This window comes from Octodon degus, unplaced genomic scaffold, assembly GCF_000260255.1.
Source record: "Octodon degus isolate 3935 unplaced genomic scaffold, OctDeg1.0 scaffold00029, whole genome shotgun sequence".
In the NCBI taxonomy this organism is placed as follows: domain Eukaryota; kingdom Metazoa; phylum Chordata; class Mammalia; order Rodentia; family Octodontidae; genus Octodon; species Octodon degus.
The window spans coordinates 17,899,215-17,917,152 of record NW_004524605.1 but is presented as its reverse complement, the minus strand read 5'-3'; the positions used below and the strand labels follow the sequence as shown (position 1 = coordinate 17,917,152).

Here is a 17,938-nt window from a genome sequence, read left to right as displayed (position 1 = left end):
CAACCACATGGGATTATAGTAAGCATATTACTTTAAAAAAGAGAATTTACAGGGGAAAAAAACTTCAAATTGCAGTGTAAGTGAAGCTATGTACATATGCATATATAATGTATGATCTATGTATAATTTATATGTATACAACACCATACTTCATTGAGGTAAGAGCACAGCAAAGTTTAAAGCAAATGTCTAAATTTAATATAAGCTTTATGATACTACTTAAAGCCATTTGCTAGCATAAAGGTCTCCAACATGCTGATATAAACCTACTGATAAGTATTTAGCCTGTATTTATAGTTTTCTCTCTGGAAACTAAGCCAAAATAAACACTTAAGGCAACATTTGGAAGTGTTAGCTTATCTTACTTTATCTGCCTTCTAAATGTTATTCACAGTGACAGTTTAAAATATTGAACTGTGTTGGGCCAAGATTGGCAAATTTCTCTTGAAACCATCTTATCCTCTTATAACATTGTCTCTAATGTACAGAAAAATCAGATATTGTTCAGCAAATTTTTCTCTCAGTTTTGAAGAGTGGCCTTACTGCCTTTTGTTTCATACATGCTTACTCAAAGCTATGCGTTACAGAGCTTCAATTTTGATTTTATAGCTACACTAGTCTCAATGCTATTTTTTAATTCAGAAAATGAGAACGTGGAGAGCGTAGGTCGTCCTGCTGCAGGCTATTCCACACTGCTACTCACATCCATCGTGTCTTTGGAAAGATAAACTACCCAGTACACAAGGTTGAATCCTGCAAATGCAACTGGGAAGAGGATTCGAGAATACTGGTCTATTTTACTGGTGCCCCCAAAGGCTGGCAAGAGTGGTGGGGGTGTGACAGGTGTTGACTGTAGGTTGGGTGCTGCTGGGAGAACTTTGCTGGTCTCAGGGGCTGGGATGATTGGCAGGGTCAAGGAGGTGATCCTTTTCTTCAGGTGGTACTTGGAATCAGAACGCTGTGGAAAAGAGATACAGATGTTCAGTGAAAGTAAAAGAATGGAGATCACTAGTTAGTCACTGCCTTTTTCACCAGTGCCAACTATTTATTGGCCATTTACTGTGTGAAGTAAAACATCAAATATCTTTTAATAGCATTTGATGGTACTACTTTTCCTAAAGAGGATTAAAACATGTTTTTAAAGATGGTTTGCAGCCGGCCAAATAGCTCAGTGGACTAAAGTACCTACAAGCAGGCGCAGGAGAAGGGGGTTCAATCCCTGAGCCTGCCATGCTGGCCCCTCCCCCGGGGCACACTGAGACAGTGATTGAGACTGGGTGTGGCAGTGCAGGCCTGTAATCCTAGTTCTTGAGAGGCTATAAACAAAAGGATCACTATGAGTCTGACCTAGTAGTAAGATGCTGAACACCCTGTAGACTCTTCCCTAAAAAAATACATAAATAAGTAAATAAAGATGATTTGCTTCTGTGTTACATCCTGAAACATGCTTATGTCCCTAAACATCCTTAATTGATACTCAGCATGGACAATGTCAGGGCATGATGCAAAGGTAGAGCTATCCTATGGGTATGAATAAGCTCTGGGAAAGAGCTATGGGAAATGATGTGTTGGGAGGGAATCAATTCCAATTTGGCATTTGTGAACAGTTAGCACAAAAAAGTTCAGCTCATTGATACTATTTTTCTAGAAACATTGCTAGCTTCTTTCTTTATTTTCATACATTCTTCAATTTAAAGAAGTTAAAATTTATGAAAATGAACTAATGTATATTATAGGCACCAGAGGCCAAGCATAAAAGAAAGCCTTAAATTGAGTGAGACGGCTGCGCAGGCCTTGAGACACATCTGCCTCTTCTCCCTGAAGTGTTGCTTTGAAAGCCTTCTACTTCCCATTCAGAACTTCTCCGCTAACCTGTTCTCTGTCTTGCGACCCTTAAGTGATCTCTTCCCTAACCATAGAATTGTTGCACAGAATTTTTGGCATTAGATTTGCTGCTTACTGACGTCATAAAATAATCTGGTTAACTCTTGAAAGATATGTTTTGACACATCAATTGACCAGTGAGATGGCTAGGTTTCAGAGAAGGAAAATGCCTTGCTTCTGGTCACTCTGCTTCCTGTAAGGTCCAGGAGTCCATGCTGATTCATCCCAACATGCTGTCATCTGTAACATGCTGAGCCTCGTTCAGAAATGCATTCTATCCGATTTTGGTTCCTTTCATGCTCCTGGGGTCTACAGCCCTCTCTGATTTTTCTCTTTTCTTGTCTAAAACCTACCACAGTCTCTCTCTCCTCCAGGTCAAGTTGTCTTGCTGGGTCACCACTTTCCAACACTTGCTGTAAATTACCCCTGATCTTGTAAAAATGACCTTATTTCCTCCCTGGAAGGAGAATCACTACTTTGCTTCCTGGCAGGGCATGCTCCTCATGTGGGTATTCTCCCAAGGCATTAGCCAGCAACCCTGCTGCAACAAGATGAGACAGCCCACCTCCCCTGCACAGGCTGAGCTGCGGGACCAGAATGACCTGCTGATGTGGTGACATTTGGGCTGCAGGAACAACCCCAACAATTGTTCTTCCGGTTTTCCCTTCTGAATTTTGCTGTTTAAGTTGCCCTGGAAGTGTCTGAGTATCTAAATAATAAAAGGCATCATACAGACTCAATCTTGGTGCATTTTGAGACACCATAGTAAATTCTGTCTCTGCATCCAAAGTGGAAGTGGATTTGTGGATCAAGCCTGCTGTGACATAAGCATGGAGAATTTCATGCCAGGAAAATCTTACCTATTACCTTAGTAATTTGGAAGGTACTCTGAGCAGAATTAAATACGTAGCTTTGACAGTTAGAAGAGAATTTAAAATAATAGAAGGTCATGTCTGTTCACCCTGGACAGAAGATAAGTGACTCTATTAAAAATATGTGACAGCTGAGGACTAAATCCCTGGGCTTACCTGCGCAGGTTGAACTAGAATAATGATGTTGGTCTCACTTCATGCTGCCGCTTTGAGGGAATAAGCTTACTACTGTCTTCCTTTGTATCATGTTTCTTAACTCTAATTTGATTTTTTTTTATCCACTACATATGTTAGTAAAATATTCTCTACCTAAAAGGCCAGGATGTGTCACTCCTCGATCCTCTAAACAACACTCATCCTTTGGATCATTAAAATTCTTTCCGCTCAACATACCTAAAGATCCTGACGGAATGGGAAATGGACGAGCCTTCAGCAAATGCTCCCTCTCCAGGCCCGCCTGGCCCTTTATTCATATGTGCTACCTGGGTAAAAACTGCATTTCTTTTTCATGTTAGGCACCCTTGCCTGGTTTACTGGGATGAGGCAGTAACTGTAAAACTAAGCAATACATGAATATAGAGCATGTCTTTCTGCCTCAAAGAGAGACAGGGCAGAGGAACTGCTTCTGAATCTTGGCATCGTCAGAAAGAACTTAATGAGGACCACTAAATAACCCTGGTCTACAGATAAGAGTCATCATTGAGAAGAAGTGCCATGAAATATTTAAATAAAAAGGCACTAGGTTGGAGTTAAAGGCATTCCAACTGGGTTACTCCTTTCCTCACTTAGTGCCCCAGGCTCCATTGCCCAGACTTTAAGAGAACAGAAGAGGAGAGACAGAAATCCCCAACGTACAGTTCCATGTCTGCTACATCCTGTGGTGTGATTTAGACATGAAAGATAGTAGAAATTCTTATTCTCCAGAAACATCAAGATTTTTATCTTTAAAATTATGGATAATTAATATTTTCCCCATAAATTTTTTCCTCATGTTTTCAACTAATCTCTTGTTTTCTGCAATGTATGCATTCTTTGCACTCTCACTACACAAGTTTCACTCGTGTAAAAGATGCTCCATCTTTCTTTATCTTCATTTCTCTTGATAGCAAACTTATATGCCACCTGATAGCAACAATTTTGTCTGTCTGTATGCGCTTTTATGCAAACTTGCTAGGATAGCTGATGTGGCTATTATAACACTTTCCCAGGTATAATTATGTCTGTTGTGCTTTATCTCCTTTCCTAATGTGAAATCTGCTTTTTGATAGAGGGAATATGACTTTCACTTTGAGTATTCCATGCTGCCTAGTCAGTTCACTGAACATAGTTTATTCTTAATAAGTAGGGTTGGTCAACATGTCAATGAAAATCTAAATACTTCTAGGATTTTTTGGAGGAAGACAGAATGGGAGGGGGGTAAAAAGATTCAATAATATTGCATTATATTTTAATATATCATTTAGTATTACATTATATCATTCATATTTATATATATGCATAATTACATTTTGTCATTTCATATTATTATATTTTAAGATATCATTTGGCATTATATTTTGCGATAGCATTATATTATCTCCTAGGTATACTTTCTGTGTTGGTAAGTCATACAAAGAATTTGTATGCATATTTTCACTTATTATTTGAAGTCATTCATAAAGTCACATTCGTTTTAAAAGAGAACAAATGCAAACTAAAGTAGGAAGTTCATAGAGGTAGCAAGAGATAAATGTTCTAGGATGCCAAAGACCATGCTCTTAGCAACGCTCATCCTATTCTTCCCATTATCTTAGGGCTTGTTCTATCAAACTCAGGGTTACTGACACTTGGACTTGGCTCCTGCTTTATTGTGGAAGCCTTCTGGGTGTATCCAGGGATGCTGAACAATCCAACCTCTTCCCACAAGATACCAGAAGCATCTTACACTCCAAGTTGTAACAGCCAGATGTATTTCGAGACCTTGTCCAATCTCCTTTAAGTAAAAAATAGCAGCCTACTATGATTGTCTTTTACAGGTACAGTTGTTCCACTGCCTGCTAGTTGTTTTAGGGGATTTTTAGGCAGCAACAAATAGGATATGCTAAACAAAATACAAGAGTCCTGGCCACTGTTTACATTGGATAATCAGCTGCTGGATAACTGAGAATTGGCAGTTTGAAAAGCCTGGATACCAATTTAGAAGGAATACGTTGAATTTCTAAAATTAAGAGAAAGCCAATTTTATAAGCTATGTAAGCTACAGGTCTACATTAGACCCGCCTGCTCTATTGTAAGCCGGGCAGCTTCAGTTGATGGTAAAATAGGCTTTTGTCAGAGTCCAGATGAGGGCTCAGCTTGGGGCTGTCACTGTTTTGAGTGGAACGCCTGTGGTTCTGAATTTTTCCACAGCTCCCCTGCTGCTGAGTGCCATCCTGTCTTGGGTATTTTTAGAGCACCTCTTTGTTTTAAGTAATGTCATATTGCAAAGGTACTTTGAATCAAAGTGAGCTATATGACAATCAATTATTTGATGTAGAGATAAGTCATTAGAGAAACATTTAGAGTACTTTTCAGTCTAACATTTTTTAAGAGTATAGAGTAATTGGTGACTCTTCACTGAAATATTTTAGCCAGAGCTGGGTTATTGCATGGACAAAGCAATTGTTTATAATACCGGAATTAGCAGCTCCAAAACTGAAAGATAGTGATTCTTTTTACAATATTCAAAATTTGATATGTTACTAAGATCAGCAGCGTCACAGTAAGCATTACAGGGAAAATCAGAACTCTATTGTACTTTTTTTGTATTCATATTACCGCTAATAAGAATTGAGAACAGAGACAACCTCAGAATTTCTACAGAGGAACAGCTTCTTGGCATCGGTCTGATGCTTCTGCAGTACTACAGGAAACTACACTAGTGTTTGAAAGGTGCAGAATAGAGCACCAGGTGGAGATTTAATTAAATGTACAGAGAAAGAGCTGCCCAGCTACGCTCTTCATCTAAGTCACTTCATTGTTTTCATCAATCCCACAAAGGCACAGTCATGGAAGAGGGCATCATGTTTTTCTGGTCCTTAGAGGCTGATATGTTCAACTTAACATTTAATTTCAGTAAACGATGGGAGTAGTCAAAGGAAATCTTCACAAAACTTGGAACAAAAAACTTAAGCTTTCAATAGTTTAACCATCACATCACTGTGGAGGTGAATGGAGCTCAGAATTAGTCTGGTACAAAACCTCGCCATGAAGGGAAGAGCAGGAAGGACATTGTCTTATTTTTCTCTCTGCATTTAAGTTTCTAGCAACTGTCTCTCAGTTCAGGATCAGGGTTCTCTTTCTGATCTCAGTTTAAACATTGTTTCTGCAGAAATGGTAATGCCTTCAAAATCTTTCATATGGAGCCCCTCTCTGTTAAATGGCTCTTCTTCATCCTGCCCTACCTCTCTGGCCTCAGCCTGTACTATCAAGTCTCTGAATTTTGTCTCTCCTGATTGAGTTTCTTCCTGGTAGACAAGAAGCTCCATCATTTATGGGCCTTAGTATTCTGCTGGCCTGATACATCACTAAACAAATACTTATGGCATGAAAATGTCAATAAATATGTAAATACAAATGAGGGCCAGACTTAAAAAAAAAAAAAAAAGTGGAAAGAAAATGAGTAAAAGGGCAATCAGCCTGAATAATGAAATTTTGGACAAATTTGCATGTAAGTAATTTTTCAAGAGTCACTCCTTATGAAGATGACATGCCTTATTAGGAGTAGGGATGGTACAAAAGGGAAGTATGGATGAGGTATGCAGGATTCACAATAGGAATACAGCAATCAGAGCTTAACTTTTTAATATCCACGGAGGCTGGGCATGGTGGCATGCCTGTAATTCCAGCACTTGAGAGGCTGAGGCAGGATGATCGCTGTGAGTTTAAGGCAAGCCTGGGCTACAAAGTGAGTTCCAGGCCAGCCTGAACTGCATAATGGGACGATATTTCAAAAAGACAAATAAAAGAAAATAAAAGAAAAAAGAAAAAAAAAATCCAGGGAAGCTAATAAACTATGAAGAAAGGTGAAGTGCTAAACTTGGTTCCAGGCATCACAGGCACATCAGAAGTTCTAAAACTATAAAACAGTAATGATTCTAATGACAAAAAAGTAAATAAAAACAGTAAAAAAGCTAGAGAGAGAATGCTGACAATTTTTTCCCAAAGTCTAAAGAAAAATTATTTTTGCAATTCCAAATGCTTTAGGAGCTGAAAGGTCTACACAGCTCATCTGAGAGTTTAGCTTGAAGGTGTCTTTTGAGTTTGGGTCACAGATTTTAAATACTTGAATTTATTTGTCATCATTATATAAATTTCAAGGTCAATATTAAAGAGGTAAAAGTCTGAAACATTTATCCATATAAATTCTAAATAATTTCCTGTGGAAAAGCAGTGAACATTTAAAACTACACAGGGCAGAAACACATCACATACCCAGGCACTTCATTTCACATCAGCTTTCCCACCTTAGTTTGCTATTTCAATGTCCAACACATTCACATGCTCTGATTAAACTGAATAGGAATTTTTAAATGTCATGATATTTATAAGAAATAAATGACCTTGTAATTTGTGTAGCATAAGCTGTAAGTGTATAATTTATGTTTGTTCCTCTCCTTTGTATAAGGCAACTCATCAAGCCTTGACTCAACACAAATAAAATATACATTTCCTATGTAATCAAATATTTTTATTTTTGATGTCTTCAATGATGCCACTGTTTGGATAGTTTTTGTTGCTAATTCTTGTACTTTTGATTGCCAGAAACAAAATTCTAGTTAATGCTTTAAAATATTGTAAGTAATGAGAGTTTCTGAAATATACTTTTTCATGAGGAAAAATATAACTTACAAGAAAATGTTCTTCAAGTGATTTCAGTATGTTTTTTTTTTATATAGCCACCCTAAGGATCTATGTGTTATATGTTACTATCTTATATGAAGACCTGAGATTATAAATTTCATCCTATTAATAAATTACACCATTGAAGTAATAGTCTAGTGGTTGCTCTGTGACCCTTTCATAATATGTAAATTATATGCTTATACACAGATTACTTATAGCAAAATTTCTTGTTTTGAAAGACAAAATAATGCTTAAAACTGTGTAAAATTTATCTTGTCTGACAAAAGTGGCTTTTAAATTACTTAGACTAGGTCTTCAGATTCACATATTTTTTCTCATAGAAGCCATATTTTTATGACCTTTTAAAACGTAAACAAATAGGAAGTATCATTAAAGGGAGAACTGAGGAGATGAATTCACATATATGTTAAAAACATTTTTCCCCCGGCTTTCACATGCTGGAAACTAAAACTAGATTCGGATCTATCACCATGCACTAAAGTAAAGTAAACATGGATTAAAGATGTAAACTTTAAAATGGAAACACTAAATCTACTGGAAAAGAAGGTAGGTGGAAATCTTGAAGACATAGGCAGACAGTTGATGAACAAAAACCAAACTCCATGGAAAATACTCAAGAATCAACAACTGGATCTCAACTTATTGAGAACTTTATGCATGTCAAAAGAAATCACCAACAGAATAAAAAGACAAAACACAAATTGGAAAAACAATCATAACTGACAATCACTTAGAGAAAGGACTTCTTTCTGAATATTAAGAATTACAAAAAAATAAAAATAAAAAAAAGAATTACAAAAAATTCAGCCCCCAAAATTTGAAGACCCAATCCAAAAATGGGCATCTGACATGAATACACACTTCTCAGAGGAAGGAATACAAGAGGCAAATAAATACATTTAAAAATGTTCCACAGTACTGTCCATTTGAGAAATTCAAATTAAAACAACATTGAGATACCATCTTACCCCAGGAAGCATGGCTATCATAAAGAAATCAAATAATAAAAATGTTGGCGTGGCTGTGGGGAAAGGAACCTTCCTTCACTGCTGGTTGGAATGTACACTACTACAACCACTATGGAAATCAGTGTGGAGACTCCTCAAAAAACTCGGACTAGAAATCCCATTCCATCCAGAAATTCCCCTTTTGGGTTTCTCAAAGAACTGAAAATATCATACCATATTGATCTATGTACACCCATGTTTATAGAAGCAGAATTTGTCATAACCAAGCCTTGAAAACCACCAAAATGCCTATTACTTGAGAAATGGATGGAAAAGATGTACTTTTTTATACAGTGAAGTACTACTCAGCTATATATAAAGACAAACTCAAAGCCTTTATAGGTAAGTGGATGGAACTAGAAGCTATACTCATAAGTGAGTGTAAATGTCAGATTGTCTCCATAATTTAAGAACCTGAAAGAATAAAAAAACTTGAAAGGTATATTAGATATAGTGGAAAGGAAAGAAACTGAACTTAAAGATTAAACAACAAAGATAAGAGAAAGGAGAAAAGATAGGGAAAAACAAAGGTGGGAAAATCATGCAAGTATGTATACAGGATGGCTGAGACGATTGTACTCGTAATTTCCATCAGTATTTTTTTTTTCAAAATAGCAGTTAATGTTTAGAATTTTCACCTTAACTAACTCTGTATGTTGATATTTGTGATCTGAGCAATTGTGTCAAGGACTGCAACGTGTAATACAAAACCTGTGGTTGACTATCTATCCTCTTGGTCTTCTCAGTGTGTATTTTTTAATATCTTAGCAATTGTTATATTCTCCTTAAAATATTTTTCAGGGGCTTTGCTGGCTAGCTCAGTCATTTAAAGCATTGCTTGGGCAAATGCAGTCAGGCACATAGGACTGTGGTTCGATTTACAGCTCCAGAAGCTGGGCCAAACCTGCCCTTAAGGCAGCCAGAAGCAGCCAAAGAAAATTCCTCCTCAAATTTTGGGCTGGGGGGTCTGATCCTCATGCCTGCTCTGCCGAACCCCCTGGGGCATGCTGAGAGGACAATTGAGACTGGGCGTGGTGGCAAACACCTGTAATCCCAGCTCTTGGGAGGCTGTAAACTGAAGGATCACTATGAGTCTGATCTAATAGTGAGACCCTGAACACCCTGTAGTGTAGACCCTTCCCTAAAATACATATATATATATATATATAATCTAGTAGTGAGACCCTGAACACCCTGTAGTGTAGACCCTTCCCTAAAATACATATATATATATATATATATATATATATATATGAAAAAATAAGATTTCATGAAAGCAAGCGTTAATATTCAATTATTTGTCAAATCTTTCATAACTATATCTGTTAATCTGAGTAACAGATTTGATATTAAAAATAAGTTATATAACAACCATTGTTAATTAGCTATTTCTGTTTTGAAAATCTGTAACATATGTATTATTGTACGTTACCCTGTTTCTGTCATTTTTTTCTATTTGTTTTTGCTTCTGCTTTTACTCTTCAAAATAAATTTTAAAAAGTTGGGGTTTTTTACCATTGATACATACTCTGATGTGTATGAATCCTTGAGAACATGTTGGGGAGGGAGTACCATCAGTCGCTGTAATGAACACACTTTCTATATCTGTAATGTAGTAGCTCTAGATTGAATTCTTACTTTTTTTTACAAATATGTAGCCAGTAGGATTTTTTTCCGAAAATGTTTCTCTTTTTTAGAGAACATAATTAAAATGGATCACTGGGTGGCAATTTTTTTGCTCTTATAATAATGGTTAATTTAAAAAAAATTACCGTGTTTCCATTTATTATGGGAATGGTGTTTTTTTTTAATTTTCTGAAGCATATATATGCTTCTGAGTTTATACAAATCAATTCCAGCTGTTAGCCAATAAATTTCTCACATTTGGAAAAGTAAAGCATACATAATTTTAGACCAATGATTACTAAGATATGTGTGGTTTTAAGGTTTTGTAAATGTTTATTACAATTGATCAATTAAAGAAAATTTCCAGCTTAGAGAGTTTTTTATTGAACTTTTCAGAGTAAGAACTCCCTTTTTCTAAGAGTTACTCTTAGTGGATTGCATTAAAATAAATATTAATACTTATAATTAGTTTTACAATTTGTTTTAAGAAGCATGCTTATTGTAAATGCTGTGAGAATTCACTCATAAATGAAACTTACAGCCCTGTATATATTCCTTCTTGTTCAAAAGCTTTGGGAGGCCATTGTGAGGCTCATAAATTTACCATAAATCTATGAGCATCTTTCCCTGATTACAAAACTTTGAACATAAACTTCCTGATATACATTTATTTATTAAATAGACAACTTTGTTAGAATGTTTTAAATATTAGCCACATATTTCAATTGTGACCCAACTTTCAGACATTCTATTACTATTTATGCCTTGCCCTCTGGAAATAAAACAGCAAGCAGATTTTTAACAAAAAATTGTTCATTCCATGGGTGTCCCTATTTTCTTCCTTCAGACCAGAAGCCATACTATGAATTTTGTTTTAAGCTTTATTCTCTCTCATTGGTATAAGTGAGCCTGTTCAAAGGAAACACCCAACGGCTAAGCAGAATTTTCTAGTCTCCTTTGAGATCCTAGAATCTGCCTGCACAAGCAAGAATGATGAAAGAATCATGATAGAAGCTTAAAGAAGACAGTGAATGAAGGGTTTTTCCTTTATCTTTTCCTGTGAAGTTGGGAGCAAAACTGGTCTTGCCATTAGAACTAAAGTTATACTACTAGTGCTCCATTAATATTCCTTTGGACTGTTTATTTGTTTGCCATCTCCATTTGGACTGCCTTCTTTCTATCTGGTGGACAAGAGTAGAAAAGAAAACAATTACCACGACAATCTCTGCTTCCAAGGGTTCAGTCGCCTTTGCTGTTGTCACTGGGGATGTGGCTGCAATCTGCGCCTTCCTCTTGGCTCTCTGTGTCTGAAGGTTGGTGAAGTAGTTGACGGCTGCAAACTCAATGAGAGCAGAAAAGACGAAAGCAAAGCACACGGCTATGAACCAATCCATGGCAGTTGCATAGGACACCTTGGGCAAGGAGTGCCGGGCACTGATGCTTAAGGTGGTCATGGTTAAAACAGTGGTGATGCCTAAAATTAAAAGGGGGTGAGAAATAGCCTATTAATATAGATAATCCAGTCAGGAACAGGAGCCAGTAAAAAGCTTTTACTTGACAGGGTTAAATATCCTGTCACTGTACAGCAATATTTGTTACTTCATTGCATTAGAATGACTCATAATCATTATCTTCAGTATTATTTTGTTTCTATCAAAGTTAATGCAGACTTATGATGTGTTGCTCAAAGAAATTGTTTGTTGAAGTAAGTAAATTAGCTTAAGTTTTGTAAAGTGTAAATTCTGAACAGTTGTATACCATGTAAAAATAATTTGCAACAAGTTATCACTTCAGTAAAATAAAAAAAAGCATCTAGAATTTATGATCAATTTTAGTGAGAAATTATCTTTCATTATAATTGAGAAGTCTATCTTGTGTGAATATTAATATAAAATTAGGTTACTGTAGTTTTCTTTTTTTAATTAGCCTAGTTTTATGGTTAACTACCCATGAGAAAATAAATTTCATCACTCATCTGCAGGCAGTATTCCTGTTTCACAATAGACTAGGGGAATTTGAACATTTAGGAGTTGAATATCATTGATGGTCAGCATCATTATACAGGTATTCTTTTAAATTTGCAGCAGTAGGCACATTGTAACATAGCAAATTTACAAAATCAGGATTCATCTGAGATTTCAGTTCAACTCAGATCTTTCCTATACACTACTTATAGTTATGAAAATCCCCAAAAATATTGTTTCCAATAATATTGTCAGTTACAGCTTTGTATAAATTTACATTGCTTCATCAAAATATTTTATGTGACATTAATAGTCCTAAAATTTTTAAGTTTAACTATGGGAAAATAGTGCTACTTAACTACTTTTAGACTTATGAAAATGAAAATTTTATGTGATTCAACCTAATAAGAGAGAGGTATAATTTACATATGTATGGATCAAACATTTGGCCTTTTGATTTACTCAATCAGTACATCAATTCTTACCTTTCTGCGTTTCTGTCATGACTAACAACACAAATCAATACAAAATATTACTAACTAGGCAGGGGAAGCTTTAGGATACTGGTCAGAATTATTGTTGAGATTTTTTTTGTTTGTTATTTGCCATACAACTTGCAATGAAACGAGAGTGATTTTACACAATCAGCATTTCTGAATGCACTGGAGTCTGCTTCCTTTGTGGGTTGAAAAATGCACTAGGGTTAATATTAACACACACACACACACACACACACACACACACACACACATAAGCAAGGAGGAGATGAGCAGAAGGAGACACCAATATGAGAGGCATACCAAAGACAGTTCTTGCTGGGACTGACTCCTTATTAATCCAGAAGGACACCTGAGAAAGAATGACTGTCATGATGCAAGGGGTGTATATCTGGATCATGAAGTAGCCCATCTTCCTCTGCAAGTGGAAGTGAACTGTCATTATCACGTATTCACCTGTTGGAAGACACATATGTCAATAATGCTTTTGACAGTCTGCAAAAAGCAAGCAGGAAAACATAAAGCATGCAAGGTTTTAAGTGAGTATGGACAGGAAGATACAGAGGCATTTTTCAATGTATGAGAAAGATATTTAACAAGCAGGTGGTAAAACAAGAAGGCTATTTGCAGTTGGATTCTTTGTGTAAAACTTAGTCCAGGGCTACACACATCTTTATATGCACCTAATTGCAAAAAGCAGTTATGAGTTAGCTAATGTGGAGGAGAAACAAATAGATATTTTGAAAATGTGCATTGGAGTCCCCCTGTAGGAACTGGTTATATCCTTACCTGTGTTAGATTTAATTGTCTCACTAGATACTGTCTGGCCAATCAGATCATACTGGAGGAGGCTGGAAGATTCTTCGGGGACCTCTACTGAGTAAAGTGGTCCTTTTTTCCACGTATATATGATTTCACTTTTAGGGTAAGCATCTGAAGTTTTGAAACAAATATACCCATGAATGTGGTTAATTCTCTTTTATCATAAAAGCATCAAGTGTTCTTTATAGAGAAAAAATTTGTAACACAAATTCTCTTTAGGATTGTCCTTAATCTCATTGACCAAAACCTCTATGACACTGAAAGTAAGTATATTCCTGGAATCAGAATGAATGTGTCATAATAGTATTTATCTTTTGTTTTTCAGCCTGTAAAACCAAATAATGACATGCTTTGAATGCATTATCTGGCTCTCAGAGACATTTTTGTCACTTACAACTCCCAAACTTGAGTGGACAAGCATGTCCATCCATAGGAAAGTTGACCAGTCTCATGGGACAGTCAGCATTGATGGTAAGCCTAGGGACATCAAAACGAAGGATTATGAGTCAGCATGGGAGTAAAATTGTTTGGGCAAAAGAAGCAGAGTTGAAAAACCTCACCTCATGGTGTACAGAATTGTTCCATTCTGCATTATCCTGAAGAGTTTATTAGGAGTTGTCATGTTGTGAGCAATTGACTTTTTCCCATTTCTGAAAAAAGTGTCAGGTGTCCAGATTTTACTGACCATCAGGTTATTTAAACTCAGGATCTCAGTTGGCCCCACAAACTTCAATCTTTCATCAGTCCAAGTCTGACGGAAGAAAACATCCATCGTATACTCCTAAGGAAAAAATTCCAACATTCTCACAGGCTGGAGCACTGTTTGGTGAAAATAAGTCCATTCACTAGCAAACATTCCCAACCCAAAGCATAAGCAACAATCAGCCTTTTATGACTGTGACTTCTCCAGTAAACCTAAATAATAATTTAATAATAAATTGGGTAATACTTTTTCCTCAACAAATGATTGATAATTATACTCAATGAATAGTCCTCATTGGTTCTCAGAGCATTATGGTACTATTCATTAAAATTAATTTCAGTAAAGTTTATCTGCTCTAAGATGAATTATGGATGGATAAATTCTTGTAATTATCACAATATGGCCATGTGTCACAATTGCTTTATATTATTATCAGACAATGAAAAAGAAAATATGGCTATGATCATTATAAATGTTACCTAATTATGCCTGTCAAAATTATGATTTTTAATTTTTGATTATATGAAACAATATTAAAATATTAAGAGGGCTATACCAGAAATCAATAATGAATTACAACTTACTATATTAAAGCATTGACAATTATTGTCTAGCTTACTTCATAAATTCCCTCTCAGTATTTATTAATATAAGTTCTGATTATATTTTAAACACAATTTATTAGGGAATATACCTATAGAATAATGATCTAAATTAAATTAGGGCTTTATCTTATAAGCAAGCTAAAAAGAACTAAAAGCATGAACAAAACCCCAAATACATCTGGAGATAAATAACATAGTAGAAAATGTTTATGTTTTATTATACTCAGGGTAAATCAGCATTTCAGTGAAAAGTTGGATGTTAAAATTATTGAGATTTTGAATTATGCTTTCTCCTCAAGTTTTAGATATTTGTCTAGTAATAAAGCCCTTCCTTCCTATCCCCACTTTCATTTTTTACTTTCTTTGCTCCTTCTCCCTATCTTGTTTCTTTCTTTTTATTCTTTCCTGCCTTGTCTTCTTGTCTTATCAACTCAAAAGAAAACAGTGCAAAAATCTCTAATAGTTGTTTATCTTGAATTTCATTCACCTAAATAAAAATTAATGACATAATTCTTTGAAGATTATTTTATGTATTCTCACATTTGTATTGATACTTTTGTTTCAGGGGGAAATATTATTACCTGACAACTGTGGAAAGTATATCGGGATACACGTCGCTCTAGAAGACTAGTTCAGGTTTTCATTGCCACTTACTATAAATACCCTCTGACGAATCCTACAGCCATCTGTACCTGGAACAGAGTGCTTAGAACACCCACTGGTCTATCCGCAACATAAAAGGTGGAATGCAAGAACCTTTCCAAGTACTCCTTCACTGCTTCAATAAAATATAATGATAATAATGTTTTACAAAGGATAGATATGTTTTAAAGTTCATAGATACAGTATGGCATAGAACCATCTTTTTTCCGATTTCTACAAATTTCTTAAGACTTCACGAAGGGGAATTGCTTACCTTTGTAGGAATCCCTATGTGATATATAAATGAAGAGGTTGTAATCTTAAAAAGTCCCTCAGCTTAAAATGTTCAAGCAGAACCCTTCATGAAATATGAAAGACATTAAGCCAGTAGTAATCTGCTCTAATGGCCATGACCTCCCAGCATGAATGCACATATTGCACCATGAATCTGAAGCCAAGCTGGTGGCAATACTCATTTTTAATAATTCTGAGACCTAGCTCTCCTCTCTTAAATAAAATTATCCATCTCATTCAGGGGCTACTCACCATCTCCACATCTGACACAGGCCCAAAACTGGTCACATAAATATCTGTTTTGACTTCAGTCACAGCACCTGAAATTAGCCCAAAGAGTTGGGGTGATTATCATCAGTGATATTAAGGGTACCTGAAAGTCTCCACAAAGCCCCTTCATAGAGCCAGACCAGAGCAATGTGCTCCAGACAAGGAGACTTTGAGTCATTCCACTCTGAAAAGTCATATTGCTGTCTGTCTATTGTACATTTTAGTAAAATTGGGAGAATATTAAGAATATATATATATATATTTTTCCCCAAACTTATGAGACAAATACATTCATATGCTACACAGCAAATTTACTGAGGCTTAGAGAATTCAAAAATATGCAAACAGTTCCAAACTGAGAAAAGGACAAAAACTGGATAGGATGTAGGTACAGTTACTCTCCGGTAACTTTACATCTTGTCATTCTGATAAACTACCACCTTTTTGAAGCTTCTGGATCTTGGAAGGCCAACGAATGATGAAGAAGCCTACAGACACTGGGTCTAGCAACAATACAGCTTCTTACCTCCAAACCCTGGCCGCAGTCGATTGTCATAGCCTTCAAGCAAGTTGTCCAAGATTCGACTGACATTTTCCGAGTAGAAATTGCCTTCATCTTCTAGAGTTGCCTGGGCATTTTCTAGCCTGAAGGGAGAGAGTCAACCTATGATTTCCACTCTGGCCTCAGAGAAGGTATGTTGTCTAGTGGACCACAGCCCACCGCAACGTAAGTACATCCTCTACTACCTCTGGCTCCAAATACAATTTGATATAGAAGTTATTCCATGGAAATATGCTTTTTTACTCCTCTGAGTTAAAAGAAAAAAAAATCCTTACCATAGAATAATGTAAAGCCAAGGCAGAAGTGACACCATCCTGTGGTTTACTGGAACACTCCTGGTCTGCTCTCCTGTGACAATTAGCTAGAGAAATCATCCGAATCCCTCATGTCCTCCTTCCTTGCTTGCTTCCAGTCAGTAACCCAGTAGGTGAAGGGGGAGCTAGAGAATCTTTGAGGGTTCCTGCTGCTCCTGTTTTGCTTTTCTTTCTTTTCACCTGGAACAAGGTACTTTGTGGTCCTAGACTATGCCTTGCACATACGCAGCTGCCTCTGGCAGAGTCACTTGAGAGATGCCGAGTCCGAAGGGGCAGTGTGTGACAGGAGATCAGTGACAGTAATCGAATAGGGCATTAAGGGAGATTAGGGGGAAGAAATCCACTGCTAGTTTTGGCATGGAGTTAGTGGACCTGTGAGGAAATCTGGAAAGCAGTGGTATCTTGCTGATTGAGATTATGTTCCAATGGGCTCAGCATTTATTATTTCTGTGGTTCACAGAAGGATTCCTACATGGCTCTTACTGGTTAAAAGGCAAACAATATCAGGATGTTCCTAGATTCTTTCTGATTTTCATCAGCCTTGTTGGTTGTAGACACATCCTTTGTATTTAAAAATTACTGCTTACTATTTATTTACCAGCATTTCTAACACCCCAGAGAAGCTGCTGGCTGCCTCACTGTTCATTATTTTTAAAAGTAATTTGTAATCCTTCCTGTCCTGCCCATGGCTTCTCAGGTAAAGATATGGATTTTGCTGCTATCAGCAGAAACTTGGTTAGTTTCATGAATGTTGCCCATTGGAGACAATTGCTGAGAAGTGGCCGGTTGGGGTTTCCCATGCAGAAATGTTATAAAAATAAAATATTCATATAGCTGATGATGGGTGATACTGCTTGTGCTGTTTTACGAGGATAGCCACAGGTCAAAATCAAACTGTGTTTAAGAAATAGACTTATGCACTGGTTTTGGTAGGAAGAAGTTGTAGTAAAAAAGAGTCCACTTTCACCTTAAAATTTTAATCGTTGATTGAA

General features: G+C 36.4%; 1 protein-coding gene across 2 annotated transcripts; it reads right to left on the bottom strand.

Moving 5' to 3' along the window:
• Positions 1–371: 371 nt before the first annotated feature.
• Positions 372–16,971, bottom strand: Gabra6 (gamma-aminobutyric acid type A receptor alpha6 subunit). 2 transcript variants are annotated; one of them, XM_004629409.2, is made up of 9 exons: positions 16,908–16,971; positions 16,597–16,715; positions 16,053–16,120; positions 14,117–14,337; positions 13,951–14,033; positions 13,524–13,667; positions 13,038–13,190; positions 11,488–11,747; positions 372–958 (listed from the first exon to the last, which is right to left on the bottom strand). In XM_004629409.2, the coding sequence occupies exons 1-9, from the start codon at positions 16,943–16,945 to the stop codon at positions 683–685; spliced, it is 1,362 nt and encodes a 453-aa protein (XP_004629466.1). In that variant the 5' UTR covers positions 16,946–16,971; the 3' UTR covers positions 372–682. The 2 variants fall into 2 exon arrangements, with proteins under 2 accessions (XP_004629466.1, XP_004629467.1); XM_004629410.2 differs by having other exon boundaries at positions 683–958; positions 14,117–14,307.
• Between the last annotated feature and the right edge of the window lie 967 nt (positions 16,972–17,938).

Excerpts from the sequence above, each read along its gene's own strand:
- Gabra6 (XM_004629409.2), bottom strand. The coding sequence starts at position 16,945 with ATGGTGTCACTTCTGCCTTGGCTTTACATTATTCTATG. Across the intron at positions 13,191-13,523 it reads GACAATTAAATCTAACACAG|GTGAATACGTGATAATGACA; the intron begins GTAAGGATATAA and ends GTCTTCCAACAG. Across the intron at positions 959-11,487 it reads TGGAAGCAGAGATTGTCGTG|CGTTCTGATTCCAAGTACCA; the intron begins GTAATTGTTTTC and ends TCTTTTCCACAG.